Source organism: Histomonas meleagridis (assembly GCF_020186115.1).
Source record: "Histomonas meleagridis strain 2922-C6/04-10x chromosome Unknown contig_46, whole genome shotgun sequence".
NCBI classification, from domain to species: Eukaryota; Parabasalia; order Tritrichomonadida; family Dientamoebidae; genus Histomonas; species Histomonas meleagridis.
This window is the reverse complement of record NW_027150889.1, coordinates 280,511-297,786: the sequence shown is the minus strand read 5'-3', so window position 1 is coordinate 297,786 and position 17,276 is coordinate 280,511. Positions and strand designations below refer to the sequence as shown.

General features: G+C 29.4%; 5 protein-coding genes across 5 annotated transcripts; 4 read left to right on the top strand and 1 right to left on the bottom strand.

Moving 5' to 3' along the window:
• Positions 1–2,508: 2,508 nt before the first annotated feature.
• Positions 2,509–3,057, bottom strand: GO595_006732 (uncharacterized protein; the record flags this gene model as incomplete). Its single annotated transcript, XM_067920118.1, has 1 exon — positions 2,509–3,057. One exon carries the CDS (start codon positions 3,055–3,057, stop codon positions 2,509–2,511), a length of 549 nt encoding a protein of 182 aa, XP_067773160.1.
• A 3,180-nt stretch (positions 3,058–6,237) lies between these two features.
• Positions 6,238–7,059, top strand: GO595_006731 (haloacid dehalogenase-like hydrolase family protein; the record flags this gene model as incomplete). Its single annotated transcript, XM_067920116.1, has 1 exon — positions 6,238–7,059. One exon carries the CDS (start codon positions 6,238–6,240, stop codon positions 7,057–7,059), a length of 822 nt encoding a protein of 273 aa, XP_067773159.1.
• A 2,021-nt stretch (positions 7,060–9,080) lies between these two features.
• On the top strand, positions 9,081–9,971 carry GO595_006730 (serine/threonine-protein phosphatase PP2A-2 catalytic subunit-like; the record flags this gene model as incomplete). Its single annotated transcript, XM_067920115.1, has 1 exon — positions 9,081–9,971. One exon carries the CDS (start codon positions 9,081–9,083, stop codon positions 9,969–9,971), a length of 891 nt encoding a protein of 296 aa, XP_067773158.1.
• A 644-nt stretch (positions 9,972–10,615) lies between these two features.
• On the top strand, positions 10,616–13,099 carry GO595_006729 (TKL family protein kinase; the record flags this gene model as incomplete). The annotated part of the gene is made up of 1 exon (XM_067920114.1): positions 10,616–13,099. One exon carries the CDS (start codon positions 10,616–10,618, stop codon positions 13,097–13,099), a length of 2,484 nt encoding a protein of 827 aa, XP_067773157.1.
• Positions 13,100–16,073: 2,974 nt separating this feature from the next.
• GO595_006728 (SH3 domain containing protein) lies at positions 16,074–17,141 on the top strand (the record flags this gene model as incomplete). The annotated part of the gene is made up of 1 exon (XM_067920113.1): positions 16,074–17,141. The coding sequence occupies one exon, from the start codon at positions 16,074–16,076 to the stop codon at positions 17,139–17,141; it is 1,068 nt and encodes a 355-aa protein (XP_067773156.1).
• Between the last annotated feature and the right edge of the window lie 135 nt (positions 17,142–17,276).

The following is a 17,276-nucleotide window of genomic DNA, read 5'->3' as shown; positions in this document are numbered from 1 at the left end:
ATGATTTTCATATGTTTGCATGTTTATATCAACTTTTGTTTTGATCTTTGAGTTGATTTTGATTATTAGCAATATACGCTTCATTTCTATTCATTATTGAAAATGAAGATTTGATATTTGTAGAAGAGGAATCTGAATTAGAATTTTCGTTCGTAATTTTTTCAAGGAGTAAATTTACTATTTCTGTGTAACCATTTTGTTTTGCAATTTGAAGTGCTGTTTCAAATTATTAAAACATATTCCAAGTTATTAAAACATATTCCAAATTATTAAAACATATTTCAAATTATGTAAGAAGTTTTTTTTACTTGATGAATTTAGTTGAAATTAGTACGTATTTGATTTATTAGAATTAAAAAAAAATTGTAGCAGCGAATTTTACAAAAAAGATGATGAATACTTCAAATTTTTTTCTTTTAGAAATAAGAACTTTTTTTAAAAAAAAATAGTTTATTTATTGATTATTTTTTTTTCACTAAGTAATTTGTGTATTTCTTTATGACCATAATTCGATGCCAACATAAGTGCTGTATCAAATAATTTAAATAATTTCCAAATATTATTTTAAAATATCAGTTTATTGAAATAAATCATAAATAAAACAAATGGGTATTTTTAACATTTACATCATTGGTTTTTGGAAATGAGGGAATATCAACAAATAAGAATTTTCTCAAATATTTTTTGTTGGGTGCATTTTCAAGCACATGGTAATAAAAATAAAATTCTAATGATTTATAAATGTATAAATTCAATTTAACAGCTTCATTGATATATAATTATCTAATGAATGATTTCATTTTTGATTAACTTTATCATGTTAGATGAAGTAATACCATCTGCAACTACAATAGAAATCAAAACTATTACTTTTTACATATTGATCTTGATCGTAAACTAATCGACCTTGAATTTCATTAGTATTGTTCATAAATTTATGTCTATCTTCATAAAAACCTGATATTGTATCAGTTAAAGTTTCAAATGATATTTGTCCATTGTTTTTATTTAAAGAAATTACAGTATTTTTAATTATAGAGTATAATTTTTATTAAAACGATTGATTTGATTGGCACTGTAAAGCTCCTTGGTGTTTAGAACGATCAGCAAATACAGTTCCATTAATAACGAGGATGATTGATGAGGAGGAATAATAATTTAAATTAAAAAGGCTTCTTAAATGTTGTCATACCAAGAACTGTAAATGGTTTGAGTAAGTATATAAGTGGACTTGTTTGATGATTGAAAATAATAAATCAAGCTTTATTGTTAAAATGCCTTTATATGTAAACCACAAAATTTCAAAAGAAAGAAACTAATTCATAAAAGGTTAAATGTAACACTTATAAGAAGAAGACAACTAAACCCAAATCTCAATATAAATAAAATAATTTCAATGATTCACTCTTTTTGGTAGAACAAAATCTTTGTTCAATTACTTTGTTCCACAAACTAAAATCTTTGTTTAAAATCAAATGCATAACAATTCTTTAATAATATTAAAACAACAATAAAAAACATTTTGAACCATATTTACATTGGTCCAATAAAATGATTATGCGTTATGAATCTGGGCACATATCCTTTACTTGCCGCGACACGCGCATTTTTATTTGAGATTATGCGCTTCAACTCAGATGTTCTTAACCCAAACATTTGCGCCATCAAATGCATGTCCATATTCGATAAATTTGAGATCTGTCCCGGTGCGTATGCATTTATTTGTGCATGCTTTAATTTGCTGATTCTGGGTTTTCTTGTCATGGCTTTGGGCTTTATTTGCTGGGGAGGTGGAATACTTGGTGGAACTATTGTGAATCTATTGTTTGGTTCGTTATTCTGTTCTGGAATTTGAACATGAGGATAACGAGGAATTGACTCAAAGGAAAATTCAGATAAAATTGAGTTGTCATCTTCTAGAAATGTGTTAATCCTTGGCGTGTCATTCTTACGATGTAAAATTGAGGTAATATCAAATGGTTGTTTTGAAAAATTTTCAACATTAATCAAAGGTTGAGGCAAATATTTAGTATCAACAATTAAAACATTGCTCTTTGGTGTTGGTGGTGAAGATATTTCTTCTTCTGTGTTTGAATGTATGCTTGGAAAAACCCAATGCTCTTTGCTTTTTATTTTTTGATTTACAGGTAATGCTCCAATCTGGTGAAATGGTTTGTTATTTAAATTTGGCTGCTGTGACGCTCTGGCGTTTGTGTATTTAATGGATTTTGCCATTTGAATTGATTTTATTTGCGCCAAATTTTGATTGGTTTTTCATCGGCACATTCGCAATTTTTCAATATGTCATTTTTCTTCAAACAGGCAAAAATAACTGAATCATTTTTTAAAATCAAAATTTTTAAGTTTCTCTATGGTCATACAGATTTTGCTTAGTAGGAACCTTCACGTTAGCTTTAGGTTAAGGAGAAAAAGCAATGAAACATAAACAACACAATTAATAATTAATTAAATAAACATAAACAAAAAAAATTACATGAGATCAGTTGTTTATTCGGTTTTAACCTTTTCATCTTTGTTTACATTCTCGTTGCTTTGATTTTTGTGAATTAAATTTTGTACAAAGGAAGAAAAATAAAGACCAGGAAGAACATAGATTAAATGTATAACAATAAAGCAAACCCAATATGATCCCATCATTGTGAAAAGAGCAAATGCTATAAATGCTATGCTAAAGAAAATGAAATGTTTTTGGTTGGTCGGGTTTTTCATGTAATCACCAAGCCAGTTGGTTACCATAGCAATTTTTTCTTGGACCTTCTGCGTGATTTCCTTGACTTCAGCATTTGTTCGGATTCGATTTGGTTGATCTGGTTTATCTTCTGGAAGTGGAGCAAAGAGAACTTTTTCTAGTGATCCCATAACTATTTTGAGAATATTATATAAGATTAAAACTAACATTAAAGTTGCACCGAAATCAAGTTTCATTGCGTAAACCAAATAAAATGTTAACTCAGTAAGAACAACAAGAATGGCCAAAACAACTGGGCGACGCCAAAGAAGGACTTCTTGGATTTTCCGAATTGTTTCTTCCTTCATCTGAAATTCTATTTTACTTTTTCTGAGCTGTCAAATGAAATGAATTGAATAATTCAATTGTCAAAAGCCGATAAACGATAGAATAATGTGAGACACTTTTTGAATTTTACAGAGGCGGATGAAAAAGGAATTTCTCTAAACTGTTATATTTAATTTAGTTGTACGTTGGTTAAGTTTAGATTCATGCAATGCTTCAACATTAAAATGTTTAAATTATAATTTCTGGGTTAAATGTTTTATTTTTTGTGCTGATCTCTGATTAAAAGTTTTTTGAATTTTTGTTGTGTTTTAACGGTCAATTAGATTTTTTATAGACCTCAGTCAAATGGATCAAACACCAAAACAAAATTTAAAGTTATCCAATTGGAAAAACATCCAAAAAATCCAGGAAATGATTTTTAGTTTAAATAAAGAAAACATTTCACAAATAGCACTTTCGGTCATTCCTTTTTTTGATTATAATTACCCTTACTCTTTTAATCTTATGATAGGTCAAATTATATATTCATTATCAATTACGAGATTAATGGATGACATTGATATATATTTAAGTTTTCTTAATGAAATTGAAACATTTGAAGAAATTAACAAAATCAACCCAAAAATATTTTCTGTATTTACATATTTCCTTCAACATAAAAAAACTCACGAATCATATTATTTTCTTCATAATATGGTTGAACGAAATTTTATTGAAGCAAATGTTGTTCTAAAAGAAAAAAATCCATATTTTGTACAATATATGTCAGAAGAAGAAGTTTATGAAATAAAATATAGTATGATTAAAAAAAATTATGAAAAATTATCAAAGAATAATTGGGAACTTCATAAACAATTAATTAAAGAAGGGCATAATCCAAATGAAATTGCCAAGATAATCAGAAATGATGATATAGAAAAACTTCAAGAAATGTCATCACAAAACGATTTTGATTTTGAACATTGGATTTCTCCATCACTTTATGAAAGTTGTTCATTTATTAATAATGTATATTCATGTACACATTTAATTGATTATGCAGCATTTTTTGGATCAGTTAAATGCTTTAAATTTTTACTTATGAATGATGCAAAAGTTGAACTTACAGGTAAATATGCTGTTGCAGGTGGAAATGAAGAAATTATTCATTTGTGTGAACAGAATCATTCAAGATTTGAATGTATACGTGAAGCAGCAATTCAATTTCACCGAAATGATATATTTCGTTATATTTATGAAAATAAACTTGACTATTATTATAAATATAATACAAAAAATTTAGAGGATTTAAAAAAATTAGGAAATTTATGTATTTTATATTATAATTATGAAATTTTATCATTTTTGATTGAGGAAGGAATGGTTTTCGAAAATTCTATCATTCAAGCAGCAGAAATCGGGAACATATTTCTCATTAAATATTTTCGAAAGGAAAATAAAATTCCAAAAGATATTATTGTTTATTCTGCCGAATCTGGAAACATTGAATTTGTTAAATATATACTGAAAAAAAATAAAGTTAATATAAACACAACAAACATTTTGTTGTTTTTTTATTTATTGATTATTTTAATATTTTGGTATTTCAAATTAACATTTGAAACAGCGCTTTTCGTGGCATCTAAAAATGGTCATACAGAAATGGTTAAATTTCTTCTTGAACAAGAAGGAATTGATGTTAATGTAAAAAATATTTAATTGTTTTATTAACTACTTGTTTTAAACATTTAGTGTTTTAAAATAAAATTTAAAAATTATTTAAATTATTTGACACAGCACTTACATGGGCATCTCTCAATGGTCATACAGAAATAGTTAAATTACTTCTTGAAAAAGAAGGGATTGATATAAATGCGAAAGAAAATTATTCACCTTATTTAACGTTTATTTCACTTATTATATTTTTATTATTATAATATTATATATCAAAAAGATGTTTAAAGTTTATTTAGATCTTTTGAAACAGCCTTTATAAAGGCATCTAAAGAAGGACATCTAGAAATTGTTAAATTACTTCTTGAACAAAAAGGAATAGATGTTAATGCTAAAAACATTTATTTGCTTTATTCCATATTTATTTTAATAATTTTTGGATCCTAAATAATATTTGGAAATCATTTATATTATTTTATACAGCGCTTATTTATGCATCTAAAGAAGGTCATCGAGAAATAGTTAAACTACTTCTTGAACAAGAAGGAATTGATGTTAATGCTAGAGATATTTAATTGCTTTATTTATAATTTATTTTAATAATTTGTTATTTCAAAATAATATTTGGAAATCATTTAAATTATTTGATACAGCACTTGTTAATGCATCTGAAGAAGCTCAGATAGAAATAGTTAAATTACTTCTTGAACGAGGAGGAGTGGATATTAACTCAGCAGATATTAGTTTGTTTTGTTTGGAATTTATTTTAATAATTTAAAATTTCTAAATAATAATTGGAAATCATTTAAAATATTTTATACAGCACTTATGAAGGCATCTTCAAAAGGTTATATAGAAATAGTTAAATTACTTCTTGAACAAGAAGGAATTGATGTTAATGCTAAAAATATTTATTCTTTTTATTTGAAATTTATTTTAATAAATTGATATTTCAAAATAATATTTGGAAATTATTTAAAATATTTAATACAGCACTTATGATAGCATCTTCAAAAGGTTATATAGAAATAGTTAAATTACTTCTTGAACAAGAAGGAATTGATATTAATGCTAAAAATATTTATTCTTTTTATTTGAAATTTATTTATAATTTTATAGTATTTCAAAATAATATTTGGAAATTATTTAAAATATTTAATACAGCACTTATGATAGCATCTTCAAAAGGTTATATAGAAATAGTTAAATTACTTCTTGAACAAGAAGGAATTGATATTAATGCTAAAGAAATTTATTCTTTTTATTTGAAATTTATTTATAATTTTATAGTATTTCAAAATAATATTTGGAAATTATTTAAATTATTTTATACAGCACTTACGATTGCATCTTCAAAAGGTTATACAGAAATAGTTAAATTACTTCTTGAACAAGAAGGATAATTTATGCAATACTTATATTTACTTTTTGCAGTTTTTTTTAAACATTTACATAATTTTATTGATTTTTATCATCTGGTTTCCAGAATTTTTATATCAAATGTCAGTAAATAGAAAAATTCACAATCTCTGTTTGAAAATAGTTTTATGAATCCTCCGAAAGTTTTACTTCTTGATGGAGATGGCGTTATTTGGATTGATGGTACTCCAATAGAAGGTGCCATTAACTCACTTAATCGTATTCGTAAACTTGGAATTCGTCTTGTTTTAGTTACAAACAATTGCTCAAAGACTCGTTCCAAATATCTATCATTTATGGAAAATATGGGTTTGGAAGGTTTTACAGTTGATGACATTTTTTCGTCTGGTTTTGCCACAGCCAAATATTTAAATTCACATAACATATCCAAAGTCTTTGTTTCTGGTTTTCCAGGTCTCATGGATGAGCTTCGTCTTCACGACATCGAAGTTCATAATATCGAAACAGATTCTGATATCATTCCAGTCGATGCCGTTGTTGTATCCAAATCAGACACATGTACATTTGAAGAGATCAAGCGTGGCATGAATATTATCAAGAATTATAAGTGTCCACTTATTGGCACTAATCCCGATCCTAATTTTCCAATGCCTCACAACGTCCTCATTCCTGGCAGCGGTTCAATGGTTCGAACATTCGAGACAGCGTCACACAAAGGTGCTATTGTAATCGGTAAACCTGAAGATCCAATGTTCGAAACAGTACTCACAACACTCAACGTCTCTAAGGACGACGTGATGATGGTTGGCGACCGCATTGTGACAGACATTGCGTTTGCGGCACAACATGGCGCAAGATCAGTACTTGTACTGTCGGGAGTGGATACTGCCGAAGATGCGGAAAGGGCAGAAGAAAGAGACAAGCCAACGTACGTACTGAAGTCACTTGTTGAAGTTGCAGATCTATTGGAGGAGATGACAAAGAAATAAAATAAATTAGATTTATTGTTCTTTTCATGATTCCTTGGTGAAAACGATAGAACTTTCAAAGTGACGATAATTTTTTCTGTTTTCACAATCGTTGAATTTGTCTATCGTTTGTTAACGGATTATAATTTATTGCTGTTATTAGACATTAAGATAAAAACAAAAGATAAGATGGAATTTGATCAAACTTATTTGAGATTTTCATTATATCAAACAATAACACGAAAATAAATTTTATTTACAATATTTTTCTTTCTATTTCTCCGATTTGTGGGTTACTTTCCACTAATGCCATTACAATCATTATCATTATTGCTCGTTTACTTCTTGTTGCTGCCAACTGCACAACCAGTGTCAAGAATGTGTACACATTGAAAATAATTATTTCCTGTCCTCGTACACCATTAGTGCACTGTGGACAAACAAGTGATACAATTGTCGCGTATATAAAAGGCGCAATGTGTGGATGTTTATTGTTTATTAATACGAAAACAAAAAACAGTCGGACGTTATCACCATATGCATAGTAATCAAATAAAAGCCCAATGCGCTTGGGAGTTATTATGTCGCTGGATATATCAATAGGATCACGAAGAATGAATTCGTGTAAAGGTGTAAGAAATCTGGGGAATATAGAGTAAAGAATTAAGGTTAGAAATAGCTGTGATAAAAGAAGTAATGCTTTGTGAAGTATTGTAGGTGTTGGACCAAATATGAAATTAATTAAATTAATTCCAAAAAAGATATATGGCATAACTGTGGCGTTTGTGAATATATGGAAAGACTACAGATGAGTAATGAAAATAAAAAAGGAATTAAGAAGCTTAAATTGTTTCGTTTATGAAATGATAATTCAACGGAAAATGGTATTGATAAAAAAAGAAATTAACAAAAAAAAAACTGCTTGATTTGTTGTGGAGAAAATCTGTGTAATTTTTGTCTAAAAAGATAAGAGGTGATAACAAAGTGGATGCTAAAGCATCATCAACAAAAAAACGAATAGAAATATTACCAATTAAAGCTGAAATGTATCTAATGAATATTCATTCCTTTTATTTCTTGCTGTATATTGTAAAAGTCAAGACCAATAAAAAATATATTTGAAAAATCAAATTCAATTTTCGAAAGGAAAAAATATGTTATTGCGAGCAAGAGTGCAAGAAGTTGATAGAAAATTTCTTTATGAACAAAATGATTTTTGATTTCATTTATACTTAAAAAAAATAAAATGGATGTGGTGTTCGTTTATGTATTTTTTTGATGCTAAGAATATCTTATGCAAATCTTAGCATATATATTTTGCCAATCAATTTACATTGTGCAATATGCAACAGATAAGAATATAACAGCAGATAAGGACATCAACAATTTGTATAAATACAGGCAGTTTAATTTTGCTTATAGATTAATGAATACATGAAAATTCCGCACTGATAATTGAAGTCAAGATCTAACCAAAACAAAAATTCGCATTAAAGTTTAATGTACATATACTTTTTCCATTATATCATGTAGGCGATAAATTTTGGTTGAAAGTTAAAGTATTTGATGCTTGGTGTTCAAGTATTTGAAGAAAAGATAATAGATCCTAAAAGTTCATAGTCCCAAATTTATTGGAGGTGTAGTGAAATAAGAAAAAAATTTACCAAATCGAGTTAAGAAGTAACACTTTTGCTAAATTGTAATTGTCATTTTCAATGGACTTTTATAAAAGTATTGGACCAATATAAAACTGAGGATGAAGCCTCAATGGTATATATATTTCACATGGTTTATCACCAAAGAATTGATTGAGGAGAAATTTCATAATGTTAATTTTAAAATTTGGAAATATGATTTGTGGTACCACTTTGGAACTTTTCCCGGGTTTCTTTGTCAAGTTGCCGCAGTTTGCTGCTTCATTTTTCATTAATTTTTGTTTTTTAAAATTGCAGCAAATAAACGGTCGACTCAAATATCCATTAAAATTGCATACATCAACACCCCTCATTACAAATATCAATACGAATAGTCTTTATTCACAAATGATTGATGATTTTTTGAATGGAAAGCAACCAACCTCGACTGAAGTCAAATTCATCATTGACGAGGCAACCAAAATATTTCATAGCGAACCAAATGTCCTTAAAATATTTCCTCCTCTTGTTTTGTGTGGGGACATACATGGAAAACTTAGTGATTTACATGAAATATTAAAAACATCAGGATCACCACCAATCACTCGATATCTTTTTCTTGGCGACTATGTTGACCGTGGGGATCAAAGTGTTGAGGTTTTAATGGTTATTTGTATACTCAAGATCATGTATAAAGATTCATTTTTCATGATCCGTGGCAATCATGAATCAATGTCAATTACAGAAGTCTATGGTTTTCGCAACGAAGTTCTCCGCAAGTATGGTTCTGAATCCTTATATCAATCTTTTGAATCTCTATTTAATTCCATTCCTCTTGCTGCTGTCATCAACAATGAGATTTTCTGTGTACACGGCGGCATCACAAGCCAAGCAGCAACCATTGAAGCGATTTCTCGATTAAACAGGTTCATCGATATCCCAAATACAGGTCCAATCTGCGAATTGTTATGGAACGATCCTATTGATGAAAACTGTGAATACATTGAATCTACTGACAGGAACATTGGGTCAATGTTTGGTATTGCTGCTACAGAAGAATTTTTTAAGGCTAATGGAATCAAAATGATAATTCGAGCGCATCAAACTAAGAAACTCGGATTCGAGTACTGCCAAAATGGGCGTGTGTTGACAGTATTTAGTGCATCTAATTATGAGAAAAATCTTAAGAATTATGGCGGAATAATTACTATTGATGAAAATATGAAAATAGATGAAATATCTTTCCAAACACAACAAAAAAACACTGATATGGAGGCATTAAGTTCTTTTGTTTATTAACTATTAAATATATTTTTTTTAATTTTGGCAGACATTTTGTATACAAGATGTTACTATGGCGGTAAATAGATTTCTAATTGATCTGTTTTTTTTAAAAAAAAAGTTCTTTTATATTGAGCTTCGTAAGATTTTGCTCTAAATGAAATCAAATTTTGCTCATATACGACCGTTTATTGTCCTTTTAATAATTCGCCGTTTTAATTATTTTTTCGTTATGGTATTGAATATGTTTGCGGTCTTTTGGCCTGAATTTTCAATAAAACCTTTTTTTCCATTTTTATCACTGAGTTTAAATATTCAACAACAAACTAATATGGATTTTGATTTTTTTTTTATTATGTGTCGATGTGAATCAATTTTGATTTTGTTTTTAATCTAAAAGAAGGTAATTTTTCCAAATGGTCATTTTTTTGAAGTTTGTATATTCATGTCAGTGAATGCCTCCAAAAAATCCCAGTTATGTGTTCCTCCATTTTTTCGAAAATTAATGACTTATGATTGACTTTTTTCATGGGTTAATCTTTAGCGTTCATTATTTAAAAAGTGCAACTTTTTCGTGTTTTTCAATATTTCTTAAGAAAATTCAATTTCGCATATTGAATCCTCAGAAATATTAGCGATTTGTGATTATTCGAATATAACCAATGAGCATATCAGCACATGTTTCTTCATCACTCTCCAAATACATTGTAAAGCTAAGTGATTTTCGCCTTGGTAAGACACTTGGTGCAGGACCAAGTGGAGAGGTTATCTATGCATTTCATTCACCTACTGGAAAAATTTGTGCTATCAAGAAACTTATCTTACGAAAACTTGAGGGAAAACATCTTAAGCAATTCTGTAGAGAGCTTGAAGTTCTTGTTCGTCTCGATCATCCAAACATTCTTCCTTTCATGGGATGGACATCTAAATTCCCTTATGCAATTGTTACGGAATTTGCAGAAAATGGAAGTCTCTATGCTGCTTTACGTCAGAAAAAGCATACAAAATTAACACCAACAATGAAAACAAAAATTGCCATCGGAATTGCAAATGGAATGGCATATCTTCATCAAAAAGGAATCATGCATAGAAATCTAAAGTCGTCAAATGTTCTTTTAAATAGGAACTATGTTCCAATGATTGGTGATTTTGGATTATCAAGAGATGAAAGTGACGAAGCTCAATTTATGACAAAGGAAGTTGGAAGCCCTCATTGGATGGCGCCAGAATTGTTTGTTGGAGGCAAATATGACAACAAAGTTGATGTTTATTCATTCGGAATTTTACTCTGGGAAATGCTCACTGAGACCACACCATTCCATGGTTTAAGTGGGTTAGAAATTGGAGCAGCTGTTACCAAGCAAAATCTTCGACCACAATTTCCATCTGATACTCCCAAACAATTTTCCCAATTTATTGAAGATTTATGGCAAGCTGATCCAACCAAGCGTCTAACATTTTCGCAAATTCTCAGGCGCTTTACGCATAAGAAAGTTATGTTTCCTGGAACAAATGTCAATGATATTGATCTCTTTCTTAACAATGACTTTAAACCAACGCCAGCGTCATCAAGTAAAGAGAAACCCAAAGAAAGGCCAGCACCACTTTCTAGTCAAGCCGCCAAAATTGCGCATAAGAAGAAACAAATATCGCCAGATGATGAAAGTAACTTTACCACACAACAACGACGTCACATGAGGCGTGAAGCGCAGCAAGCGTTACTTGATCCTACATCGTACTTCGACAAGTTGCCTGATCCGACTTCACCCGATTTTGAGAGCAAATTCAAACTTCTTATCGGCATCACAACCGTCGACAATGCGTCACTTTTCTTCCGTACGATAGAGCCTCTCTTCAAGAAGCGTACTATTCCTGATCAGACGATGGTTCTCATATTAACCGAGTTAAACAAGCTTATACGACAAGACGACCACATCTTACAAGAATTTGTTGATAGTGGTATATATACCAAGTTATCATTTAATCATTTATTTGCATTAATTACAATGAAGATTTTATTATATACAACATCAAAGATACCACAAGCTATAGACACCAAATTACTTAAGAAGATTAATCCATATTTATCAACATATTCACGACCATTAGTTCGAATCTTATCGAATAGTTTAATAGTTTTTGATAAAGTTTCAAATAATTGGGAAGTCGCTGATTATATTATCTCTAATTCGGAACAATTATTATTTGCAGGTATTGAGTTATGTCAATCGTTACATTATTTATGTCAACAATATCCCCAATTTGCGCAATATCGACTTGAATATGTTATACCTATTATGATCAAATTATTAGAATCTGAAGACATTGAAATTGTTAAGAATGCGTATAGTTTTATCTGTGATTTCTTTGATACTAATACATTAATACCAATCAATATATTAGTCCAACATTTACAAAATCGACAACTTCAAGATTACGTAATTTCATATTTATTACGTCAACAAGATTCTTCATTTGTTAATGACGAATTAATTAACGCATTAATATCATTATTATCAACACGTCAAGAATCAATATATATCATCTACAATTACATATGCAGAGATAAGCGTATACAACAAGGATTAGTTAACTTCCCTTGGAACGAAACTACAATACCATTACAACATCGAATTGGGATTTTATGTTTATTATTATGTGAAAATGATAACATTGAACCGATCTCGAAATCAAATGGAATATGTCAATTGTTGACCGAAATCGTCGAAATGAATCAAGTAGAGTCAATCGAAATGGTGATACAAATCGTATTTAAGATCGGGAAAGTGAACCCGAAGTTTTACGAGTCGTTAAGCGACGCGCAGTTCTTCCAAAGCTACTTGAAGAAGGTCCCAATGCTAAACAGCGGAGTCGCAGTGAAGACGTCGTTGACACTCATCGACTTGATCTCGCGGACGTGCTTCGTGGAGGACTTCCTGCTGTACGTCCCGTACATGATACAGCTCGTGGCGCAGGTAAGCGACTACACATTGCCGAGCCTCTCTGCACTGGCAACGCTCAGCGTGCACAGAAAGAGCGTAGCAGTGCTGAGGAACTACGGAATAGAAAGATACCTCGAGCAGCTCGAGAAGTACGCAAACATGACCCCGTACGTGAACATTATAAAGAGATCATTACAGCAGTGAAATAATGTGTAAGTGAGTAAATAATTTTCTGATATATAAATCGTTAAAAGGAAAATAGAAGTAAGTGTGACATGTTCAATGTTCAGACGTATTGCGGAGTTTGATGGTTTGTTATGTGTTTGTATGTTTTTGTAGTCTTTGTGTTGATTCATTGGATATTGCATTAAACTGAACTGATAATTTATTACATTGTCACTTTTGATGTAAAATTACAAAATCCAGAAAAATAAAATGTACGTTTATTCATGACGGTTTAAAGTGAAGGTGTACTGGTAATGGTCATATGAGTCTCCACTTCATGGTTATAGCTGTGCTTGATGCTGATAATGATATAAAAAAGTTGCACTTGCTTCCTTGTGGTTAGTTATATCCTCTAATAGTAAAATTGATTGGCAATATTTTTGAATGTTTAATCGGCCTGTCAAAGGGTTAGTTTTAACTGTAAATCATCTGAAAATGGGATTGGTTGTTTTTATCGTTCTATCAAAAAGTTTGATCAAACCATCAATTTGAAGCCGTTTATTTGATTGTTTTGAATAAGTGACGTGTTTATATTTCCCATAAAATGTTGGGAACTTTCATGTTGGTAACATTGCAAATGACAATTAGAGATTATTCTTATAAGTATACATACAATTTTACACAAAATATAACAAAAGAAAATTCTCATATTGCCAACATAAGCATGCAAAAAAAAATTTTCTGTCATATCTACTTAGATGTATTTTTTCAAGAATCATATATTTTTCATTCTGTTAAGAGTTTTAGTTCGCAAAAATTACTTGTTTATTTCAAACAATTGAGAAAATATTTATCTTTTCTTTTTTCATCTTTGTTTTTTTATATATTTTCATTGATATTAATATTCATAATTTATATATTGACAAAATATGACTTAATTAAACATCATATCAAAGTGAAAACGAATGTAAAATTTATGTTCATTATATTTATTTTCTTTTTTTCTCATTCAATACAATTTTTTGATAATGAAACATTAACATTAACTATCACTAATTCGAGTGAATTTACAGATGATTATCAAAGTAATACGAAGCATGTTAACATATCATATGGAATAACTTCAATTCCAAATCGTGCTTTTTCTCAATGGAGTTCATTGATTACAGCTGTGATTAGTGACACTGTAACTTCAATTGGATCATATGCATTTTCTTATTGTGATAAATTAGAAAATATTTCATTTGGTAGAAATATTACAAATATTGGAGAATATGTATTTGAATCTTGTTCTTCATTACAGAATGTAACAATTAAAAGTCCTCTCACAACAGTTGGACAAAATGTTTTTATTAGATGTACTTCTCTTCAAAGTGTATTTTTAGGAGAAGGTGTTCAAACATTGGGATCTTTTCTATTTCAATATTGTAATAATCTTAAAGATGTTATAATTCCAACCACACTTTCTTCAATATCATATAATCCATTTATTCGCTGTAATAGTCTTCAACACTTAAAAATACCTGAAGAAAATCAATATTTCTCTAATTATGAAAATGATGGTGTTATATATGATAAAAAAATTACAAAACTCATCAGTTATCCAAATGGAAAAAATGGCGAAGCATTTCAAATTCCAGAATCAGTTACTTCAATCGAATCATATGCATTTTATTCATGCACAAATTTATTATCAATTTCATTTGGAACTAATGTAAATAGAATTGAGATGGTTGCATTCTGTGATTGTGTATTTACAAGTTTCGTAATTCCAAAGACTATTATAGAGATTCCATTAAGAACTTTTGATAGATGTAAACAATTAGAAACAATTATCATTGGAGAAAATGTGGAATATATTAGTGGTACTGCATTTTCTTCTTGTTTATCACTGAAATGTATTTATTTTTATGGTGATACTTCTCCAGATTTTGGGAGTAATTGTTTTAATGATGTTTTAGCCACAACAGTTATGGTAAATGAAGCGTATCAAAATGAAACATTCGGAGATTTAAACGTTACCAAAGCAACAATCGATGAGTGTCTTCCTAAAACACAAACATTTACACAAAGTAGTACATTCGCTAAATCAAATACATTTACTAAATCGAATACATTTTCATCATATATCACATTTACAGAAACATATTCATCTTATGTAACTTTAACACATTCATATTCATTAACATATATTTTATCATTTACACAAACATTAAGTATTTATATTTCATATTTCAATTCATTTGTTCTTACGAATATTAATTCAACATTTACATATATTCCAACATCAATTATATTTTATGATTATACAGTTGTTATTTATTCCAAGCATTTTACATATTATTCAGATTTTTATATTTTTTATGAACAGCATGAAAAGAATGAAGAAGACAGTACATATATTTATATTATTATTGGAGTAATGCTTGGAGTAATTATTGTTGTTTCAATACTTGTTATAATATTAATTCGACTTCGAAACAAAAGAATAAAAAATTACGAAGAATCGAATTATAATGAAGAAATAGAAAATGTACTTGAAACGAACAATTTTTCTATTGATTTTTCGAAGAATAATATTGAAGAAGATCCGTTTGCTAAAGATTTCAAGGAAGATAATATTGTTGTTCATATATGATACAAGTCTTATTTAATAAACAGAATATTAATATTATTTTTCAAACAATATTTCGAATGATTCAGAATAAGAAATAGTAATTTTCATTTGATAAAAATTGATAAATTTTTAAATATTTTGATTTTCCTGACCATTTTAATTTTATAAAGAATTCAAAACATAATAAACATTTCTATTCAATAAATATTACTGAATTTAAGTTTCATACATTTGCGGGATAAATGTTATTAATGTATTATATATGTACATAAATTGCTTTCATTAAAAACCAGATAAAATGGGGTTATTTAACACTCCTTACAGCTCTAACCGCATTGACAATTTGAAACTATCAAAAAGTATTGAATATTGTGTACTTTACAAATAATTTTCCTTATGGCAGCAGCATCATTTAAAACATATCCCGAGCTAATCGATGTTTTAAGGGAAACCAAGGCTGAAACACTTGGCATCTACCAGAAAATGATTGAATTTTTCAATCATTTTACTGGAAACCTTGAAGAAATGATTACACAATTAACTCAATTCACAGCTGAATATTCTCCAAAAGCAGAAAAAAAACAAGCATCTCAAAAGGGTCCACATATAACTCTTGATCCAAATGGCGTTTTAACTGAACTTGGTAAAGCATTTCCACATATTGCTTCAACCTCCTTAGCACAAATTCCTGCCTTTACCTTTACAAGCACCATTCTTAAGGAAGAAGCAACACAAAAGCTTGAGCATGATTTGCATGAATATGATACTAAGTTTACTGAAATCCTCGACACATATCAAAAGGCACTTGATACATACACAGAAGCACGAAATAAGTATGACAAAGACTATAAAGCTTATGTCCAATCAGGTGAATCAGCTCGAAACAAAGGAAATAAGAAATTAGTAGATGTATTTGTCAAAGCCAAAAAGACAGCTCTTGAATCCCATGCTGCATTAGAATCAGTCACAGCCGAAACCTCTCTTAAAATGGAACAAATCCTTACTGAATATGAAGATCTTGAAATGTGGCGATCTGACAAAATGCAACAATTCATCCTAAACCTTGCCGAAACGCTAAAGAAGGTCGCCACTAAGCTCTCCGAAGGCAAAGCTGAATTCTTTACAGCAATACATCATGTTCCAATTAATGAAGATGTCAACAAGCTCAAAGATTTTAGTTTTATGCCATCAGCTGAAGCCGATCCTAAATACCAGATGATATATATTAACCCAGCTATAACACATTTACTTAAACCGGAGCAATTATATCCTGACGATGTTAAACAAGGAAAAGCAATTTATAAGCTGAAAAGGGATTATACCGAAGGACCAAGAACACACTTGAAAGCAAAGTGCGGCGACTTGGTGGTGGGAGTAGGCGAAGAAGGAGATTGTTTCTTATGTAAGGACGTAAATGAATGTGTAGCATTAATACCAAAAACGGCATTAGAGAAAGTGAATTAAAAGTTATAATGGAGAACAATTTTACTTGAGAAAATAAATTTGATTTTATTTGACACTTTTTATCGTCGATCATTGTGTGGTTTAGATAGCGGTTGTTAGTTGGCGACGATCAAAAGATAACGTACGATACCCAAA